General features: G+C 37.0%; 2 protein-coding genes and 1 pseudogene across 3 annotated transcripts; 1 reads left to right on the top strand and 2 right to left on the bottom strand.

Annotated features, from left to right (window-relative positions):
* Positions 1-2,123: 2,123 nt before the first annotated feature.
* On the bottom strand, positions 2,124-3,745 carry LOC117612142 (expansin-like A2). Its single transcript, XM_034340888.1, has 4 exons — positions 3,565-3,745; positions 3,308-3,417; positions 3,053-3,231; positions 2,124-2,746 (listed from the first exon to the last, which is right to left on the bottom strand). Exons 1-4 carry the CDS (start codon positions 3,677-3,679, stop codon positions 2,368-2,370), a joined length of 783 nt encoding a protein of 260 aa, XP_034196779.1. The 5' UTR covers positions 3,680-3,745; the 3' UTR covers positions 2,124-2,367.
* Positions 3,746-5,952: 2,207 nt separating this feature from the next.
* On the bottom strand, positions 5,953-12,440 carry LOC117637802 (alanine--tRNA ligase, chloroplastic/mitochondrial). Of its 2 annotated transcripts, none has more exons than XM_034372821.1 (13): positions 12,268-12,440; positions 11,279-11,389; positions 10,983-11,191; positions 10,714-10,892; positions 10,229-10,307; positions 9,673-9,807; positions 9,412-9,561; positions 9,125-9,235; positions 8,114-9,031; positions 7,692-7,964; positions 7,307-7,516; positions 6,962-7,119; positions 5,953-6,577 (listed from the first exon to the last, which is right to left on the bottom strand). In XM_034372821.1, exons 1-13 carry the CDS (start codon positions 12,401-12,403, stop codon positions 6,241-6,243), a joined length of 3,006 nt encoding a protein of 1,001 aa, XP_034228712.1. In that variant the 5' UTR covers positions 12,404-12,440; the 3' UTR covers positions 5,953-6,240. The 2 variants fall into 2 exon arrangements, with proteins under 2 accessions (XP_034228712.1, XP_034228713.1); XM_034372822.1 differs by having other exon boundaries at positions 11,288-11,389.
* An 827-nt stretch (positions 12,441-13,267) lies between these two features.
* Positions 13,268-14,225, top strand: LOC117638574 (annotated as a pseudogene).
* Positions 14,226-22,273: the final 8,048 nt, after the last annotated feature.

Here is a 22,273-nt window from a genome sequence, read left to right as displayed (position 1 = left end):
TTTGGCCCTTTAGCACTCCAACTGGGCCACATTTAGCCCAACTTTGGCCTATTCCTAGGCCAAATTTTTTGTAGGCTCCATGCATGTACTTTTCATTGATGATGTCAGCTGGATATACATATATTTAAAAGCCTTTTAAAATGTTTTCAATTCGTAAAAAAATTATAAAAAATTATTGATCATGACCATTGGATGTCAAACCATTGAAACCCATCCTTTTTTAAAAAAAAAAAAAATGTAGTCACCTTTTCAAATGTTTTCAAGTGTTGTTTAAAAAGATTTATAAAAAATTCTTGGTCATGGAATTTTGTCTCTAAATAGTAGTTTAATTAAATTAAACAATACATAGTTGTGGAATGTATATGTTGTACCATAGTTTTTCTCAAAATAATAAAATTTGAAGGACTCTAAAATATAGCAATGCATGGCTGGAGATGGAAAAATTTAGCCATACACTATTCTTTAAAAAATTAATATTTTGAAGGGCTAAATTTTTATCCATAGACTATATTTAGCCTTATGACTGAAGATGGCCTAAAGTGAGAGTTTGGCATCGGAGAATATAGGTCGGCCACCACTGCTCGAAAACCACATTTATTCCTCTTCCCATAATTTTATTTGGTGTTTGCTGTTTATATATATATATATATATTATTTTTTTCCCCATGTATTGGAGATTTTAGTTTGGGTGCTTGTGAATCTCAAGTGGATAGTTGTGGCTGGGGAACGAAGGTGGCAGGTCGGGTTGGGAGTTTTTTCAATGTTTATTTGGACCATGGGGAGGAGAAATCAGAGTAGAGAGACAGGGAGGAAATGGTGGCCACAAATTGGGGGTGGCATTTGGTGGTGGAAAAGGGTTGGGTTGTGGTGGGACTGAGGAGGTGTGAGGTAGGCCTCGTTAATGGGCCGAGTCAGGCCTAACTTTAAAGAGAAGAGAGTAAATAACGGGCCGGGCTGAATTGGACTTTTTTCAGAAAATTCAAAACCCAAATCTGGCTCATGCGTTGGGCTTAAAAAAATCCATCGAGCTAAGACGAGCAGAAATGGGCCTACTTTATTTTTTATTTGAATTTTTTTTTATCAATTCTTTATTCTTTTTTTCTATGTTTTGATATGTCTCCTCCTTTTTTTTTTTTTTTTTTTTTTTTTTTTTTTTTTTTCATAGTTCTCTATTTACATTTGTCTATATGTTTATATCTTTTTTTTTCCTACCATAAATATGAAGATATAGTTATACAACTGCCATATTAATAAAATCATATTTTATTCCCCATTTCATTTTTGTTAGTTCTTATAATGATAATAGATAATGATATTTTCCATTTTTTATTTAACTTGGGTTATTATTATTTATTTATATGTATGTGAGCCTGTGGGTCGGGCTTTTATTGGTGCCGAACTTTAAACACCCAAGCCCAAGCCTAACCCGCTCAACAACGAGCAAGACTGAGCCGGACTGTTTCTCAATGAATCGGACCGGCCCCAATCATCCCATGGGCTCGTGGGCCTAATGATTACCCCTAGTGTGAGGTGTTGTGCTACCGTGATAGATTGTTGTCCATCATGGGATTTCTATTAAATTATCTTATTTTATTATTAAATTTTAACATATCAATTTTAAATAAATGAATTAATATTTTAATATTTTATAAATATAAAACTGACACAAAGGATTATGAACAACAACTTAGTGAACAAATTAATGAAATTGAAAACTCAGTAACTAAAATAGATTTTAGGTTTAAATATAGTGACCAAAATGAGTTTTAACCCCTTTCTATAAAATGAAGAAATGCCAATTGCAACTCCATCAAAATTACTGCAAAATGCTAAAGAAGACAAAACTTCTTATAATCTTTTACATTGTATTTTGATGCTACTATCAAGGATTCAAGGGTTATAGTGGCAAAATCATTCACATGCCATTAGACTAATCAATGAATTCGAATGAAATTTATCAACTATAAACAGATATACATGGACATTGAGACTAAGGGAAAAATATCAGATGAATCATGTGACTAATATAAAAATTCATATTTATGACCATATATTGCACCCTCACCATAAAACGACTCTTCAAAACAATTGAGGCGTGGTTTGGCAATGAACATAAGGCCGAATAATCTTTAAAGAATGCCATTGTTATTAAGCATTAAAGTGGCCCAAATATAAGTAACACGAAATTTACATGTTACATATTACATTACAAGAGTTGAAAAGTAACAAAAATTGACAAATAAATCTCTAAACACATAAAATACGCCTAACCTCCTAACTCTAATGTTACAAACGAATTGATTTTAGTGTAGCTGAACTATATTATGTGTATTTAGAGAAGCAGGGACAAAACATCCAACTTTAAGCTCATTTCCAGCTCCCATCATCACAAGTAGAGCAACCCTCTTGTGCAATGTCACTGATTTGAACTTTTGTGTCATATATCATCCCAGGTTTCCAGTTAGCAGGGAGCACATTCTGTGCCCAAACCGTCTTCCCATCGTACCCGGCCGTCACCAAGAACCGGAACTGTAGGCCCCCTGCCGGAACCCTACTCGTGTCCCAGATTGCCCCATTGTTTCGAGTCAGGAAACCCCAATTTGAAGAACCAACCTGAGCAACATCAATTGCTACTATTTCTGTCTGACCACCTTGATACAGAATTTTGATTGCTAAGTAATGTGGCTTTTGGCTCGATTCTTCCACACGCAAGGCTAGATTTTGGTTTTTGTATTCACATGGTACCCTGTCACATACAAAATGAAAAAAAAAAATTATATCAGAACAGAAATACTATAGTTTTATTTTCTTTTTGGGTACATTTTTGACCGTTACTAGCATTAATGTGATTGGGTTTTTTTTGTCTGGAGGACCTAATATTTAAATGCTGGTCCACAACACAAATGTCGGTGCAACAAAAAGCTTTATGAATTTCTGGAAAAAAGAAGAAGACCAATTTAATTTACTTTTAAATTCTAATTTTGGCGTGTGAGTTTTGATAAATTTTTTTATATAAATGAAGTTTCTAATTAAAACTTTTGCATATGCTTACCTCTTATATTCCACATCGACAATGCCGTGTCTCAAAATGTCTTGGCCCAAACCCTTTTGAGCCATGGCCATGAAAGCTCTGCTGCTGAGAACAAAATCTGTCTGATTACTTTTATTGAGATCAGTCAAAGTAACTCTGGTCCCTTGTTTTGTGCAAAGAGTTGTGTTCTTGCATCTTATCTGCAAACAAAATCAAATCAATACAATGTATGGCATACAAATTTCAGCCAACAAATTAAAGAAGAAAATATAGTACCTGGAAGCATGCACCACAGCCAGCTCCATCTTTGTAGAGGGAAGGCACACCAGCTGCAAGGTGTCCTCCACCAAGTCCCAAGGCCAAGGAACCATACCCACAAGCCCCAGCTGCATAAAATCCAAAAAACAAAATTAACCCACTAATTTAATCACAAAATCATCAACTGGGTTTTAATCACAAAATCATCAACTGGGTTTTAATCAAATAAAGAAATTAAATCAAGGGTAAGGAGATGAAGAAACTGATGATCTTACATGAAAGTGCAGAGGCTGTGGAGAAATAGGCTGCCTTGGATTGGTGCCTACAGCGGTCACAAGCAGAGGCAGAGGAGATGAGAAAGAAGAAGAGGAAGCAAAGAAACAAAGCCATTTTGGAGTTTTGATTTTGGTGATCAGAATTGATTGCAGAAAGTTATAGTAAAAGGAAGAGAAAGCCGTGGGCTATATATATATATAGTTCAAAAGATTGGAGAAAAGGGAGGGTGGACTGTGGACTATGGAGGACAGGTCAGCATGTGCTGAAAATAAAAAACTTTGGACTTATTTTTTATTTAGTATGGGTTTGGTTTGTTTGCTGTAAGTGATTATGGGGGAATTTGTGGGAAAGCTATAATAACAAGAAGGAAAGAGACAGGCAATTGCTGAAATGCTGGACAAAGAAAAGTGGAAGATTATGGGTTTTGTCTGTCACCGACTCTTTCTGAGTTTTTTTTTAAGGCTCCGTGTAAACATGAGACTGGTGCTGCCCATGCACTTATGTGTCAATTCTGCAGGCTACACATTGTGGAACCCTATCGTTGGTGAGGGGACAAACTTTTTGCACTTTGAGGACAAGTCTCATGATTTTTTAGAATTGGGAAGAAGAGGATATATGGTATAAAATACTAATTAAATTCAAATGTGTGTGTATAATATATCTTTTCTTGTATTTGGTCAACAAGCTCTAGTTCAAAGGAAATAATTTTGATTGATAGATTAGTGATTTTAGATTCGAACCCTTATAACACGTTAACAGTGTGAGAAAACCCTATTTCCTATTATCTCACACACATATATATATATATAAAATTTCTTGCATAGGTTATAACAAAGAAAAAAGAAAACTTTTATGGGTTCTTCTTTAATAACATTTTGGGGTCTGTTTTTGGATGGGTTTAGAATACAAATGAGTAAGATGCAACAAGAAGTTGATGCAATTAAGAAAAGCAAGCTTGGCATTTTCGATGATCTTAGAGATGCTGCCGTGTGTGCATGAATGGCCCTAATTAATAAGAAACAAAAAGGAAATTTTATCTGAAAATTTAAATAAAAAAAAGGGAAAATGGCAAGAGAAGAGCAAAAAGGAATAGGGAAACAGGGAAATATACGTGTGAGAAGATGATAAGTTTGGTGACTACGATGATTGCTGCTTTATGAGTGTGAGTGGAAAGATAAGAACAAATGTAGGTCGACGCAACGCAACTCCCACTTGTCAAGCAAGAAATGAATATATGACCAAACGCATCACAGCTAAGGTTAATTGAATTATATAATATACAGCAAGGCAATTAGGGGGACCTTTCTTCTTTGTTGATCCCTTGATTAAATGGTGATGGAAAATGAGAATCACATTATGAGTCTTAGATGTGGTACTAAGTTTTAGAAAAATTATATTCTATATCGTTACACAGTTACGTTAGTGACATATTATCATAATATGAGTGAATTAGTTACACTAACGATAATGATAATATTAGGGTTAAGTTTCAATTTCCGACCACTTTGAATAACAACCAAAAATTAATACTTGGACAAAAATAAAAAAAAAAGAGCAGAAAAAGAAAAACGATGTGTTCTTTTCTTGAATTCCTTTCTCCACGTAATGCTTTATTTTTTTCATAGTCAAAAGCTTGACAGCATTGAAAACCATCCTTTTCAAGAAACAGCTGCATTTTGCATCATCATTTATCATTATTTCATCACCACAACTCTGCAACGATGGACTCTCACTGTCCACCACCATCAATTGAAAGCTCTTGTGTTCCAGCTGTGGTCCTTCTAATTTACCAAAACAACCAAAGAAAATGATGCTTCTAATTTTCTTGTAATTTTTTTGGCACAACTCTGCAAAATCATAAACCATGTGAAGAAAATCAAGCAACGTTGCGGATTGATTGGGGGATCTTTATTTGCTCCATGTGGAGTAATTCGCTGAAGAAGTTATCAAATGCAAATCAGATGGTTGCAAGGAATTGAACTAAAACAATATGCGATTTAGGTTCCAATTATATATAATTAGGTTCCAATTGTATATAATTAGATGGTTGTCCGTTAGACCTCTTGCCAAATCTCAAACAAATCCAAAAATAATGAAAATTAAGTCATGTGTCCTGTATGATAATGTAGCATTAATAACTTCGTGCACAACTTGTTTTAATTACATGATCTGAAAAACCTTCTTGGTTCATGCAAATGTTCATATTCTGCACGAGACAATCAACCATGATCTTGGATGATTGGGAACAGAATTGGAATTTGAATGTGGAGGGTTTATATAGGGAAAAAAAAACATTTGGACCATTATCTTCTATTAATGGAAATGGGGAAGTCGAGAGACTTCTTTTGAGAAGTACCACTAGACTAAGAGTTGGCGTTTGCATGTACTGGTTATTTTTGTTCATTACTGATGAAATAAAAAGTACATAATTAAAGGGGTGGCTTAGCTAAGTAAACAAAATGAGACTCAAATCTTTTTATTTCCTAAGCAAATGTGTAACTTATAATTGGCATTGAATAGCTTGATCTAATGACTTCTTTCCTATACAAGCTCTACAATATTTACTTCTTTCCCTTCCCATACCAATTAGATGTATTGTTTATCAACTCAAAACAAGGATCATTGCCCTCTCCTCTGTGATCTTGCAAGTCAACATGAGAAACTCTTCACAGGTATCACTTTGCCTTTTCAGAGAGGACTGAGATGATCTCGGACCGAGCTTTTTCAAGTGCATTGGACAAATTCTCAGGCTTCCTCCCTCCTGCCTGAGCAAAGTTGGGTCTTCCGCCCCCTCCACCGCCGCACAACTTAGCTATAGGTCCTATGAACTTCCCTGCCTGTATTCCCAATTGAACAACCCCTGGGGTGAATGCAGCAACCAAACTTACCTTGTCAGCACCTGGACAAGAGCCCAGAATTACAGCTGCTGGATCTTCTAGTGTCTCTATCAGATATTCGGCTGCTTTTTTTAGTGAATCAGCATCAGTATCTTCCATGGATTCAACTAGTACCCTGTGATAAGATATTTTTCCCAAAAAGAGCAACAACCAAAATTAATTAAAAAAAATTCAGAAAAAAAAAAAGGAATGTTCAGTATTAAGAGCAAGAACATATAAGCAAATAATACAAGGCACTATTACATGTTGGTGCAAAACCAAATAGGTTAAAATATAAGATAAGGATCATGTAAAAATAGAACTCAGTTAATACTTTCTCAGAGTCATGAGATTTCTTGGCCTATAATGCAGACTTCAGTACATAAATTATGAGTTTCTTATCATTTATAGATAGGTGATTCAGGTAAGGACTAGTTAAACTCCCTGAGAAAGATGGTGCCTATTTGATAAATGGCGACATAGTTACAATGCCCAAGTAAACATGTTGGCAGATTTGTACCTAAATTTTTCTGAAGTTCCCACAGAAATCGCTTTGGTTGCCATTATTGATGCTTTGTAAACTGCTGCTTTTTCACGCAAGGTAGAAGCTTCATTTCTCGTTATCCGTAACTCCTCTAAGAGATTTTCTACTCTAGTTGTTACTTCTTCAGCTTTCACCTTCACAAAGGAAACATTACACAATAAAAATCCTAGTTCCATTCATTCAAACAGCATTTGAAAATTGAAAAAGAAAAGGGAATGGGAAATGAAAAAGAGAGAACAAAAACAAAAACCTGTAACCACAAGCCATAGTGGAAACTAAATTAAATAAGTAGCAGATGCGAAAGAGTAAAAGAAAACATACTTTGAGGGTGGAACATAGCTGTTTCATATGATAATCTCTGGCATTGACATATTCAATAAAGGCATCACCTGCCACAGCTTCTATGCGCCTGATTCCAGATGCAATACCCTGTTCTGAAATTATTTTGAAGCCACGTATTTCAGAAGTATTGCTCACATGGGTCCCACCACAAAGTTCCATGGATACGCCAGGAACCTCTACGACCCGTACCTACAGCAGGTCATAATTAAGTGAAAAACTCCCCAACCAATTTAATGTTCGAGTGTGTTAAAGTAAACAAATTGCTTTTGGGATCAATAGAAGGTTTGTAGCAGATCTAGTATTTGAGAAAAAGTAGTAACATATAGAAGTTACAACAATGGTCATAATCCAAAGACATGCATACCTCTTCACCATATTTTTCTCCAAACATTGCTATAGCCCCTGCTCCTTTGGCATCAGCAAGAGGCATCACTTTAGTTTGAAGTGGTGTTGCATCTCCTACCCATTTATTAACTAGCCTTTCGATTTCTGCAAGCTCATCGTCAATAAGTGGTCGATGGAAGTTGAAATCAAATCTTAGACGCTCAAAAGCCACCAACGAACCAGCTTGTGATGTTTCCTGACCTATAACTTTCTTAAGTGCAGATTGCAGCAAGTGAGTAGCAGTATGATGAACCTGCAGAGTTTGACAAATACATTCTAAATGATTAGTGAATACCGTGTAATAGATACATATATTTTGTCTTTTCTAGTTGTAATTAATTCAGCTTGTGAGCATGAATAAATAGATATCAGAATCTATAGATAGCTTCTATATGTTTGTACCTTAGCCCGCTGCCTTAGTTTTGCATCCACTGCTGCTTCCACTTCTCTGCCAACTTCTAGAACTCCCTCTCTGATTGTACCCTTATGAACAAATATGTTACCCATAGATTTTTGGACGTCTATTATCTCCATAACAGCCTTATGTTGGTTTTCACCTTGTGGGACATATAAAAATCCATGATCTCCAATTTGACCACCTGATTCTGCATAAAATGGAGTCCTGTTCAGGAATACTTCTACTTCACTTCCCTCAGAAACCTGTGGGACAGGGTTCCCATTCACTATAAGACTTTCCACTACGGCTGTTGCTGAAAGGGTTTCGTATCCAAGAAATTTGGTGTCTGAAACATCTTTTGTAAGATCTGCACTATTTCCCATGGCAAGTTTAACAGCACTGTGCGCAGCCTGGGATTGACGCCTTTGGTTTTCCATTTCAATATCAAACCCAGTTATATCTATACTTACACCACGCTCTTGAGCCACCTCTGCTGTTATTTCGACAGGAAACCCATATGTATCATACAAAAGAAATGCATCTTTTCCTGACAAGCGGGGTACCATCCCACTTGCTTTTGCACTTAATAATGCCTCAAGTAGCATTTGGTCAAGATATTTTTCTCCTCTCTCCAATGTCTGCACAAATTTAAGTTCTTCCCTTTTCAACTCTTCAAGAATGCGAGGTGTTTTATCTTTTACATCCGGATTTATGTGGGCGCTCAACTCTATTACTTTCCTTGCAATGACAGGTAAAAATGCTCCTTCAAGGTTACCCTGACCGTCCCCCTTTATACCCAGCATCCTACCAGTACGAACAGCCCTTCTAATAAGCCGTCGAACAACATAACCTCTCCCAATATTTGATGGAACAACACCATCTGATATGAGATATACAATTGCACGCAAGTGATCTCCAATAATCTGAAATAGAAAAACTTACATGAAAAATCCTACCAATGTGTTGGTTGAAATACAAATTTAACAGAAATTGAAGTTTCTTAAAGAGGGGCATACTTTGAGGTTCAATTTTGAATGATCATCAGCTAGGCCGTATGGTACTTTTGCCAATTCTGAGGTCTTTTCTATAATTGGATAGATCAAGTCAGTTTCATAGTTGTTTGAAACCTGCAAGAAAAACATTACTTAATTAATAATTATTGAACAAACTCATATGATACTTGTGTTGCAATCAATGCATGCTGTGCTTAACAACAAGCTCTGTAAGTTTTCTTGTGGAAGTACTAATTTTGCATAAAAATTTAAATTCATTATCTTGTAAAACTGGCAAATGAAATTGATACCTTCTGGAGGATGCGAGCGATACGCTCCAGACCAAGCCCAGTATCTATATTCTTCTGTTTCAAGGGTTCAAGCGAACCATCATCCTTCTTGTTGAATTCCATAAAAACTAAATTGTAAAACTCTATAAACCTGGTATCATCATTGAGATCCTGAAAATTAAATTAATCAGAAATGTCAAAAAAGGAAAAAGCATTGCTGTAAAGTCCTTAGAATTTAAACCTTCTTCCCTCTTAAAGAAAATTTTAAAACCATATACATACAGTATCAGAATATCCCCTCTCAGGATGGAAATCATAATAAATCTCAGAGCATGGACCGCAAGGACCAGTAACTCCACTAGTCCAAAAGTTGTCATCTTCACCCATTCTCTTTATACGCTCAACAGGAACACCCATCTGAAGTAAAAGCCATGATATGTCACATTCCATTCTTACACTATTTTACTTAACATCAGTTATAGAACTAGAGATACTCTTGAACAGTTAGTAGAGGAGAAAAAACATAAAGTCTCATATGATATCTGTGATTGGGATGCTAAGAGCATATTGCAAAGACACAGAAGATACAGGATATAGGCATAAAGGTTTTTGAAAAAGACATGTGAAAAGACCCACCAGAAATAATGAAATGTTCACAATCACAAGGAGAGTTATCAGTTATCACATTATGTTGGGGGGGAAAAGCACTTTAAGATACATGCATAATGTACATGGAAGTATAGCTAATAAAGAGAAAATGGATGAGCATGGAAACACCTAACAAGATAAATGTATGTAAAACTAAAAGCAATTATTGGTGACCTCATTTTTGGCCAACCTCATCATGCCAGATTTCAAAAGCTTCATTATCATCTTCAAAGATACTAATCCATAATCTGTCAGCTGGTAACCCAAATCTGAATGAAAAAACAGGTGTGCAGATGTTATGTTTTCATGAATAGCAAGAGTATAAATTAATAAAAAAGTAACTAATACTAAGACGGATAAATGAATAAAAATATGTAGAAACAAAAAGGAAAGTTACAGTTTCATAAAAGACTGGGCTTTTCTTATAGAGAATTTCCTAAGGTTCAAATAAGAAAGATCATTTTTTAAAGGAGTTCAGATAAGATTCTTTGGAGCTTTCGTATGCAAACAGCAGCATGGATGTCATATCTATATAGTGAATTAGGTGAATCATGGTTAAGTACCATTCTTAGAATGATTGTTTTAATGAGAACAGCGATCATGCTTTGAACAATAACCAGAACTTATAAATTCAGATTAATGAATGATTGATAAACAACATAAACTCTTGCATACTCTACAGTTGAAAGCTCCCATGCCCATCGGATTGCTTCTTTCTTGAAGTAATCTCCAAAACTGAAATTTCCAAGCATCTCAAAGAATGTATGATGTCGACTTGTTTGGCCCACATTCTCCACATCATTTGTACGTATGCATCTTTGTGCAGTTGTAGCACGGGGGACTTGTCTGGGAACCTGAACAGGATCACTGAGTACCATTAGGAAATCTAGAGATTCTCTTTAACTGTATCATCATGACAGGTTTCTAGAAAGTCTGTGTCATACCTGACCAAGGAATATGGGCTTAAATTGGAGCATTCCTGCAATTGTCAGTAGAACTGTGGGATCATCTGGTACAAGAGAAGCACTTGGAAGAACTTTGTGACCACGGGAAGCATAAAAATCAATAAACCGACGGCGTATGGAATCCCCGCTCACAGGGAGATCCTTGGACTTACCCTCCATCAATTCATCAGCTGTAGACTGTACAGATGCTGAAAAGCAATGCAGTAAAAACAATATCCTATGAAGATAAAACAATAAACTCTTAAACCAAAATTCATACAATTAGCCACAGCTACCTGATGTACTTCTTGTGGTAAACTGCATGCTCCGAATTTGTTTTACAACACAGTGCCTGCAGGGAAAGATATTGGCAGACAAGTGGGCCCCAGTTGCTGTGGTAACAAAATCTGAAAAAAATTCCCAAGAAAATCGATGTTCAGAAACTAGTGCAGGAACAAAGTATATGGGAATAATTTTCAGATGTACATTCTTCTCTAATATGGAGGTATTTATAGTACCAATTGGTAAACCCTGAAAATGGTTACAATAGGAAAGTAATTTCCTAAGTACAAAAAAGGGTAAATCAAATTGGCATCATGCAATAATAAGAAATCAACTTAGTGAAATGTAGCACCACTATTCTGTGAACTTAGTGAGAACTCTTATTATTGATGAACAATAATTGTTTTCCTTTTACAACTTTCAGGCATATTATAGGCTCCATATGAGTCATAGGCATATTATAGGCTCCAGAAAAGGTAACAAATTGGCACTCAAATCCTTATGTAGAAAAGGAGTTGGGTTGTATAGCATCCGAAACGAATGTCGAAAGTCTGGATATCTGATAAAAGCTAATTTGGGACCACAGAAAACCCTAGAATGATTAGGGGATTTGTACGACACCAAAAAGTAGAATCCAATAGGGAGATTTCTATAAAACAAAGTTTATCCAAAACTTAAGTGGGTGCAAACGAAATTTTACATAAAATAATAAATAGATTTTGGTGACATATACAGCAAATTTGAGGTTGAATATCAAAAGACAAACTTGGACCCAGAAAATGGGAGAAAAAAAAAATGAAAATGAAAAAAAAAAACTCCGTTGTAAAAGAGCTAATAGAAAGTTGCATAGGCCAAGCTACAAGTAAGGAATTCAAAATTGGCGTCAAGCGTCAATTGGGTTTTCTTCTAACAACCAAATAGCAGCTAATAGCTCAGTAATTGCTCTGCAAAGCTATGAGTCGGAAGCAAAAGAGTAAAGCAGTAGAGTTGGAGAAGAAAGTACCAGTGGACGGGGCCAATTTGCGATTTGGGTAGATGAGGAAAGTCGACTTGGGCAATAAGCTTGAGGTGGGAAATGGAACAATAGCTTTCCCTCCATGGCTACTGAATAAAGACTGTGGAAGCTTCAAGCTTTCCATGGCTGTCCCTGCAAATGTCTTTGCGCTCTGAATTTCAAATGGGCGTTTATATACGTTGGAGAGAAGAGAGAGGATAAGCCTTTCCTAGAGGTCCACGTATTCAGAGAGTTTATTGACATTTTCTGTGTCTTTTTTTTTTTTAAGGCCCTAAACAGATAAAAAGTGCTCCAATGGTAATGTGGGCTTGAGGAAGCCAAAATTCAGTAACCAAGATCCAAACACTCTCAACCATTTTCAAGTGAGGTTTAGCTAAATACTAAATGATATGTGCATTGTTTGACTGAAAACGGGACCTTGTAGTCACCGATAGCCGAAATACAACACCAAAAGTCACCTCAAGTATCAAATAAACTTTTACTTAATTAATTACGATAATCCCATCATTGCAATTAGCTTTTCCAACTCAAAGAACACACACATATATAGTGAATAAACTCTATCAAAAGCTAAGGCAAGTCCTTCTCAAAAAAGGTAAAAAGCCGCTTAACTATGAATTATATCAATTTCATTGCATACCAACTGATATAAATTTAAGCTGGTGGTTTAACCAAACCCTAATGTTACCGAAACTGTCTCTCAAATGAAAAATGCCTCATAATTAACTAGGGAAGAATTAACTAAATAAAAAAAGATTCTTAATTTCCTTATAAATGGCATGTTTCTATGTACTTGTAAATAAGAAAAGAATTGCTAGGAAAGAAGCAGTATTGATTGGCAGTGTGTGTATTTTACCAATATCGGTTGTGGAAGCTCATCATAAGTTATAACCCTCTTTATTTCTCTCCACACCCTCACCGAATTTTCCCTTCATTTGCTTCTAATTCTAGTGAAGATATTAAAAGTAGAACTGCTATTACAACATTCATGAAAGTTGGCAGTGAAATTCTCCACATGGTAAAGAAAAAGATGGGATCCGGCACCGACTCAAGAAATCGAGTTGGATTAAGTAAAAGTCCATCGTCAGAGGTTCCGGTCAGAAAAGAGTATTCATCATTATCTTATATTCCTAACATTGGAAAAGGAAAGAGTAAGATATCAAATGACACAGATCATATAACTGTATCATATGGCTTCCACTTGATAAAGGGAGAACACAAACATCCTATGGAAGACTATGTTGTTGCAGAGACTAGGAAGATTGGTGAGCAAGAGATAGGATTATTTGCCATATTTGACGGCTATGAGTGCCATGAAATTCCTGCATACTTGCAATCTCATCTATTTAATAATATCATGACAGAGCCTGATTTCTTCTTCAGCATGACAACTGCAGTGATTGGAGCATATCTTATAACCGATACCTTCATTCTAGAGCAATCAAATTCAAACCATGGTTTTAAGGATTTATCATCTTCAACTGCAGTTACAGCAAATAGTAGTGAACCGCCGTGGCCAGCGGAAGTTGGTAGTAGCTAATGTTGGGAACTCTCGGCCGTTATCTGTTGCAAGAATGGTTATCTGTTGATCATAGCTTGAACAATAGAATAGAAAGACAATCATTAGAGAAGAGAAGTGATAGTAAGACAAACATAGGGCATTTGGTGCCAAGATGTTCAAAAAATATTTAACTTCATAACCTTATTCGGTGGTGGAGACGATAGATGATGATATAGAGTTTCTTGTGTTGGCAAGTCATGGAATATGGATGGTCATGTCCAATCAACAAGTTGTAGATTCCATAAGAAAAATAAAGAATGCCTATAAAGCAGCAAAGCACCTTACTGAACACGACTCATATAATCTAAGTGTAACACATGGCTCCCGCTTGGTAAAGGGAGACCACGGGCATTTTATGGAAGACTATGTTGTCAGTACGAGGTAGAACTATTTGCAATTTTTGATGGCTACCAGGGTCATGAAATTCCTGCATACCTGAAGTCTCATCTTTTTAACATCATAACAGAGCCTGATTTCTTGGTAGACATAACAAGTGCAGTTCGGGCCTGTCAGGTCGGGTAACAACTTGAATGTCAGTATATGTTGGAATAATTGCTCTGATTAATACTCACCTATATTACCGTTGGACCAAGGTTCTCAACTGTACCACTATATTGGAATTAGAACAGTCTTCTTGGGAATGCATACTAGAGAGTTTTACAGACACACACATATATATATATACTACTGAACCTTTTGTAATTCTTATGATGAATAAGAGCAAACAACTCTCTTTCAAGTGGACGTAGGCTATATCAAGTAGCTGAACCACTATAATTCTGTGTGTCTTATTTTCCTTATTTCCCTTTATCTATTTCTTCAGTATAAAATCCAATTCCTTGTTTAAGCGAACAGCAGGAGGTTGTTTACTTAGATCAAGTCCAGGCATGTCAGGTCGGGTAACTCCTGCAGAACCTAAGTGTACGAATCTACACGGAACACAAGCAAAGAGATTCTTTAAAGACTAAAACAGAAAGTGCACCTGGCAGATCAATTATGTTTAGTCATAAGAAGATAATCCAACAAAATGAAAAGAATGTGAAACCTGGGAGTAATAGGACTCTTTTAGATATGCTCGTATGCTTGATAATGGGAGCTTAAATGCCCCTTTCCACAAAAGTAGGATTCAGTTTCCCATCAAATTCAAACTTGCTAAACATGAGCTGCCATAATTTTGAATCCCATCAATAAACATAGAAGAAAATGAAGTGAAAGAATAGACTAAAAGAAAGTGGCTGCAGAAATGTGCCTGCAATGACACAATATTGCTAGGGTCAAAAGGTGGTGCATCTGGTACAGCTCTTGCTCTAAATATTGGCTTCAAAGAAGAATCACTAGGCAGTAGGTTTAAAGAACAAAAGAAAAGAACCAGACCCACCCTGGCACCCAGATCCGCCTAGCGCCGCCTAGATCCACCTAGACCTGCCTAGCGACGCCTAGATCCGCCCAGACCCGCCTAGCTCCGCCCAGACATGCCTAGCGCCGCCCAGACCCGCCTAGCGCCCAGAACCACCAAACGCCGTCCAGACCCGCTCGTGCCGCCTAGGCCGATTTTTCGTAATGCAGAGCATGGATTGGAAGGAATGGTTTCAACAAGAGGGGATGCGTACAGTTTTGGAATTGTAGTGATGGAAACATTCACAGGAAGGAAGCCAACATATGACATGTTTGTTGGGGAAATGAATTTAAAGCAATGGATTGCAAACTCACTATTACCAGATGCAATGATAGATGAAGTTGTGGATGCCAATTTGCTTGGGATTGGGACAGAGCAGGAAGATGATGATCATGTGAGGTAGAAGAATTGCATATCAGCCATTATTGGATTAGCGCTTGCTTGCTGTGCAAAATCACCAAAACTGAGCAGTTGAAGCTTTTTGCAAAGAACAGTGAGTACGGATGAGTATGCCCCAAAAACGGAAATAAGAAACCTTTTGCAAAGAACAAGGCTTTTCTTTGTTTTTGGGAAGTAAAGAAGACGGCTTTCCAAGTTGGGTTCTGTTCCTTTGAAAGTCCGTTTAAAAAAGGAAGAGAGTTGCATCACTCTTCAGTCTCATCCAATTATTCAATTTTACTGTCACACTAGGTGGGTCATTTTTTTATTTATAAATGGTATAGCCGCGCGGCTATACTATTTTTAAATATAACATTATGCCCACATGTAAACACATTTCTTTTTAATAAAAATTTGAAAGAGTATAGCCGTGCGGCTGTACTCTTTTTTTTTAAAAAAAAAAACAAATTTCTTGAAAATGCGAAAAAGGACCCTCATAGAGTAGTTGCATTGGTTTCTACCTTATGGATATTAATTTGCATCATATCCAAAGTAGATATTAATATTCCACTATTTGATATTTTAATACAATTTTTATACCATATGTAAGAACCCAAAACAAAATAACTAAAAAGAAAGAAAATATCTAAAGAGTAAGGAAAATATCTTTTAGCAAAAAGACCAATTTGCCCTCGCATATTTTAATGGGGAAAATTTGACTTTTTAATCGAGAAAGAATTTGGGAATTCCGCTTGCGCCATTGCGTAGAGCGCGGCGAAATGAGTTCGTAGACACGGAGTAGACCCGAATCGGAGCTGTAACGAAGAAGTTATGGTCTAAAAACCGTGAAGGGCAAAATGGTAATTTGGTCAAAAGTCAGATTTTTATAGCTCTCTCTTCTCCCCCGTCAGTTTTCTCTCTCTCCTCTCTCTCTCCTTCCGCGCGATTTGGGTCGTGCGACCCTTCGCCTTCCAAGCGACGGCCCGGCCACCACAGGCCGAGCCGATCTCCGTCGTGGATACCATCGGGTCCGCCTCCGTGTCGCCGTCGCAACCTGACCAACCTCCACCCAATGGGCCGCCCTGAGCTGGCCGGAAAATCGTATTTTCCGACGGAGGTTCGTCCGAAGCTACCCAAACTTCCAGCTCAAAATTCTCCTTCGTTTCTCCACCAAATCGATCGAGTAAGGTATGGTTTCTCAGCTATTTTTCGTGTTCTAGCTGATGGGCATATGGGTCTCGATCGATTTTAGCTCTAAGGGGTTCGATTTTCGAATTGAAATCTGGCCGGAACTTCGGCCGCTCGAAACTACCATTTCCGGTCACTTTTTGGTGGTTGTCCAAGAACAAAAGTGACTCCAAATGGGGTGTTTTACCTAGGGTAGGAGTTTGGAGTCTTGATTCCGAGATTTTTCGGCCACCCGAAATCGCTTTGGACACCCAAAGCTGCCCGCGCGTGCTGGAGGGCGTGGGCGAGGGTAGTGATGTAATTCTATGAAGTTTTGTGACCCTCGTGTCGTCATGAGCGTGTGGGATTTCGCGGATCTCCATTCGGAGTCCGTTTGAACCCCGAACGGATTTTCCATATCGCGCGATCCGTGGGTGCAGTGTCGTTAAATCGTCGGATCGCGCTGAATCTCGGATATGTCGGTCTACACGATATCCGGATCGTGTAGGATTCGACGGATTACGAACCGGAGTCCCGGATACTCCGGAATCGCGAACCCTGGGGCTAGGGTTTGGATTTTAAGCGATAACGCAATTTTGGCTAATCCGACCGTCCGTTTCGGACCAAACTCGCAGAACATGGTTGCTCCTCTGTAAGGAACCTTCAGGGGAGCCCAGATTGGCCATCGGAGATCGTGGACCCACGGGGTCCCGGATCGGCCGATCTGGCAGTTTATCGCTTAGTAAGGTTTCGGGTCTCTTAAGACCGTTCTAACTATCTAAAAAGCTAATGTGGGCTCAGGAGTAACTTGGTTTTGAGTGCACGTATTTCTAGGAGCCGGGGGCAGGGTGTTTAATTTAATTCTTTTATTCAGCAGTTTATTGATTTATTATTCATGGATAATCAGGCATCAGAGGTCCAGTCGACCTGCAGGAGGAACCTTTGAAGGGTCAAATTAGCTCGGACCATCTGTGAGTGGACTTTCTTCCATAAATGTTTTATATAAATAAGTTATATAAATGAGTTATACAAATGAATTTATACAAAGGATTTTTATCTTGATTTTATATAAACAAGTTTTTATAAATAAGTTTATATAAGTGAATTTCATTATTTGATCTTGAATAAGTATTTTGCAAGTCTTTGAGCATGTTTTATACTATTAAATATTTTGAGTATCTATATGATGAAGGTTATATTTAGTAGCATACCTTGAGTTTTTATGTAACAGAATAGCAACAGCATTGAGGATACAGTTAATTATTCAGATTTCAGAAAGTTATCAGATTTCCTAATTAAACCAACGTGTACCCATTTATCTTTGGTGATTACCCATAGTCGGACCGATGTCTACGGACATCCAGTCTGATTTCAGTTACGTCAGTGCACTTGACTTTGCCTCACGAGTTTCGGGGACGTTCGGACCGTGAGTGCCAGGATTTGCGGCTCGGCAGACTTGGTGTCCCGAGACTTGCCAGGATTGCGGCTCGGCTGACTCTGTGTCCCCGAGACCTGCCAGGATTGCGGATCAGGCTGACTACGGTCCCCTGCATCTTGCCAGAGCGACTCGAGCTGACTTGGTGTCCTCGAGAAATCTGCCGGTAGATCAGGCTGATCATAGTCCCCTGATTCTGCCAGTTTGCGGCTCGGGTAGACTGCGTGGCGCCCGAGACCTGCCAGGGGAATTGACGGATATGACAAGGGTACAAAAAGGTGGTATTTTCCAAGGATTTTAAGCTCTTTTATTCAATTATGGTTTTCAGCTATTTCAAACCAGTTTCTTTGATATTTGCGCATTTTATATCTTCATATAATTGTTCAGTTTTACGAAGCTACATGCATACGATTATATATATATATATTCGGATGAATACCTTATATTAAACACAGGTGAACTTTAGCCTTACTTATCAAGTTATTTTTACTATGGGGGTTATTATGATTTTTAACTGTTTTCATAAATCTTATGTTTGGTCCACTCACATTTTCAACTTGTTTTTCGCCCCCAGGCCGTAGAAGTACGCGGGATCCACCACCGGGCCAATTATAGTTTCCGCGCCAAGGTAAAGTTTTGCAGAAAATCCTTGCAACCTTGAAAACCCTAGAAAATGCTCTGATATCATGTTGAACATAAGGAACCGAGGTTGGAATCTGTTTGTTGACTTAGTCTGGCTGTTGGTAGGGTTTCTGAGATTGTTTGACAGGTGAAACGTTTTGGGAATGGTCAAAATACAGGGGAGACTCTGCCGAATTTTCGGCAGAAGTCTACAGAAATTTTAAAAAGAATTTGAGACAAGAAGGGTAAAAAGGTCATTTGTGCCCGACATTGCCAGGTGTCGGACACGCACAGGACTTGGCTCGAATTCCAAAGTGAAAATTGGGTCGGGTCCTGTCACCATATGTTATTCTTACTCAATATCACGTGAGAATTATTGGTATAATACGTGAATTTTTGTGTGTTACATAAAACTTTGTAAAAAATACAAGTATAAAATATTAGAAATACTTACGTATATGTACAATACGACTATTGTGTGTTTGCTTTTTAAAGAAAACATGAGACGTGTATAGAACACGAATGTACTGTCGAAAAATACGTACCTAAATATGTGTATGTGTGTGTGTGTGTCTATATATGAATACGTATGGAAAAGATTATAGCCGCTTGTCTATACTATTTATTAAATTGAATTGTTTTTTGAAAAAAAAAAAAAAAGTAACACCTCCCGCCTCTACTATATTTTTGTTTTATACCCCAAAAAAAAAAAAAGTATAGCGGCTATACTATTTTAAACATAAAAATCCCCCAACCAATAGGGGTTCACTTGTCCACACATGTCTTCAAAAAAAAAAAAAAAATCAAAACTGAGTTTAGCCGCCCGACTATACAAATTTTTATTATAAAAAAGGACCCCAACCATTACGCGCCACGTGTCAACACATAGCTTTCTTAAAAAAATTCAAAACTGAGTATAGCCGCTCGGCTACACAATTTTTAAATATAAAAAAAATACCCCTCTGCGTATAGTCGTGCGGCTATACTATTTTTAAATCAAAAAAAGCTCCCCAACCAACAGGGGCCACGTGTCAACACATGCCTTTTAAAAAAAATTCAAAACTGAGTATAGCCGTGTGGATACACTATTTGTATATATTTAAAAAAAAAAAACCTCTGAGTATAGCCGTGCGGCTATCCTATTTTTCAATATAAAAAAATTCCTCCAACCAATAGGGACCACGTGTAAACACATGCCCTTTAAAAAAAAAAAATTCAAAACTGAGTGTAGCCGCGCGGCTATACCTATTTTCAATATAAAAAAGGCCCCCAACCATTACGCGCCACGTGTCAACAGATAGCTATTTCTAAAAATTCAAAACTGAGTATAGCCGTGCGGCTATACTATTTGTATATATTAAAAAAACCCCTTTGAGTAGAGCCGTGCGGCTATACTATTTTTATATAAAAAAAGTCCCCCAACCAGTAGGGACCACGTGTCTACACATGTCTATTAAAAAAAAATTCAAAACTGAGTGTAGCCGCGCGGCTATACTAATTTTTAATATCAAAAAGGCCCCCAACCATTAAGAGCCACATGTCAACACGTAGCTTTCTTAAAAAAATTCAAAACTGAGAATAGCCGTGCGGCTATACTATTTTTAAATTAAAAAAAGGCTTCCCAACCATTACGCCCCACGTGTCAAAACATAGCTTTCTTCAAAAAAAATTCAAAACTGAGTATAGCCGTTCGGCTATACTATTTTTAAATATAAAAAAATGCCCCTCTGAGTATAGCCCCGCGGCTATACTGTTTTTCAATTAAAAAAAGTCCCCCAACCAATAGGGACCATGTGTCAACACATGCCTCTCGGCTGTACTATTTTTAAATATAAAAAAAAAATACCCCCAGCCATTATCCCCACGTGTAAACACATTTCTTTTTAATAAAAATTTCAAAGAGTATAGCCGTGCGGCTGTGCTCTTTTAAATTTTTTTTTTCTTGAAAATGCAAAAAAGGACCCTCGTAGAGTAGTTGCATTGGTTTGTACCTTATGGATATTAATTTGCAACATATCCAAAATAGATATTAATATTCCACTGTTTGATATTTTAATATAATTTTTATACCATATGTTATTCTTATTCAATAACACGTGAGAATTATTGGTATAATACGTGAATTTGTGTGTGTTACTGAAAACTTTGTAAAAAAATACAAGTATAAAATATTAGAAATACTTACGTATATGTACAATACGACTATTGTGTGTTTGCTTTTTAAAGAAAATGTGAGACGTGTATAGAACACGAATGTATTGTTGAAAAATACGTACCTAGATATGTGTGTGTGTGTGTGTGTCTATATATGAATACCTATGTAAAAGACTATAGCCGCTCGTCTATTCTATTTATTAAATTCAATTGTTTTTTGAAAAAAAAAAAGAGTAACGCCTCCCGCCTCTACTATATTTTTGTTTTACACCCCAAAAAAAAAAAAAAAAAAAGTATAGCCGTCCGGCTATACTATTTTTAAACATAAAAAAAGTCCCCTAACCAATAGGGGCCACGTGTCTACACATGTCTTTTAAAAAAATTCAAAACTGAGTGTAGCCGCCCGGCTATACTAATTTTTAATATAAAAAAGGCCCCCAACCATTACGCGCCACATGTCAACACATAGCTTTCTTTAAAAAAAATTCAAAACTGCGTATAGCCGTTCGGCTACTATTTTTAAATATAAAAAAAGACCCCAGCCATTATCCCCACGTGTCAACACATATCTTTCTTTAAATAAAATTCAAAATTGAGTATAGCCGTGCGGCTATACTATTTTGGAATATAAGAAAAACCCCAGCCATTATGCCCACGTGTAAAGACATTTCTTTTTAATAAAAATTCCAAAGAGTATAGCCGTGCGGTTGTACTCTTTTTTTTAAAAAGAAATTTCTTGAAAATGCAAAAAAGGACCCTCGTAGAGTACTTGCATTGGTTTTCACCTTATGGATATTGATTTGCATCATATCCAAAGTAAATATTAATATTCCACTATTTGATATTTTAATATAATTTTTATATCATAATTTATTTATTTATTGAGGGGAAGCTGCAGATTTAGGTATTTATAGTTTTAGAATACTCGAATTAACCAGTAGAATTTGTTATAGTAGCATACTAAAGATAATTTTTTATCTTCAAGGGTTTTTCCATTATCGATGGCATTTGGTGCGACAATTGGGCTTATTTGGGTTTTTCCACGATCAAGAAGTACATAAGTTGTGAACCTTATTTGGTGGTAGAGATGATAATGACGACATAGAGTTCCTAGTGTTGGCTAGTCATGGAATATGGAAGGGGATGTCCAACCAACAAGTTGTGAATTCTACTAGAAGCATAAAGAATACCGATAAAGCAGCAAAACACCTCACTAAACAGGCATTAAATGTTGGGACCTATTGTTGTTACTTTGATATTTCTTGTTTAGTTGTAAGATTTT

The sequence above is a fragment of the Prunus dulcis genome, chromosome 8 (assembly GCF_902201215.1).
Source record: "Prunus dulcis chromosome 8, ALMONDv2, whole genome shotgun sequence".
Classification (NCBI taxonomy): Eukaryota; Viridiplantae; Streptophyta; class Magnoliopsida; order Rosales; family Rosaceae; genus Prunus; species Prunus dulcis.
Note: the sequence above shows the minus strand (reverse complement) of the source record. Positions and strands in the feature narration are given on the sequence as shown.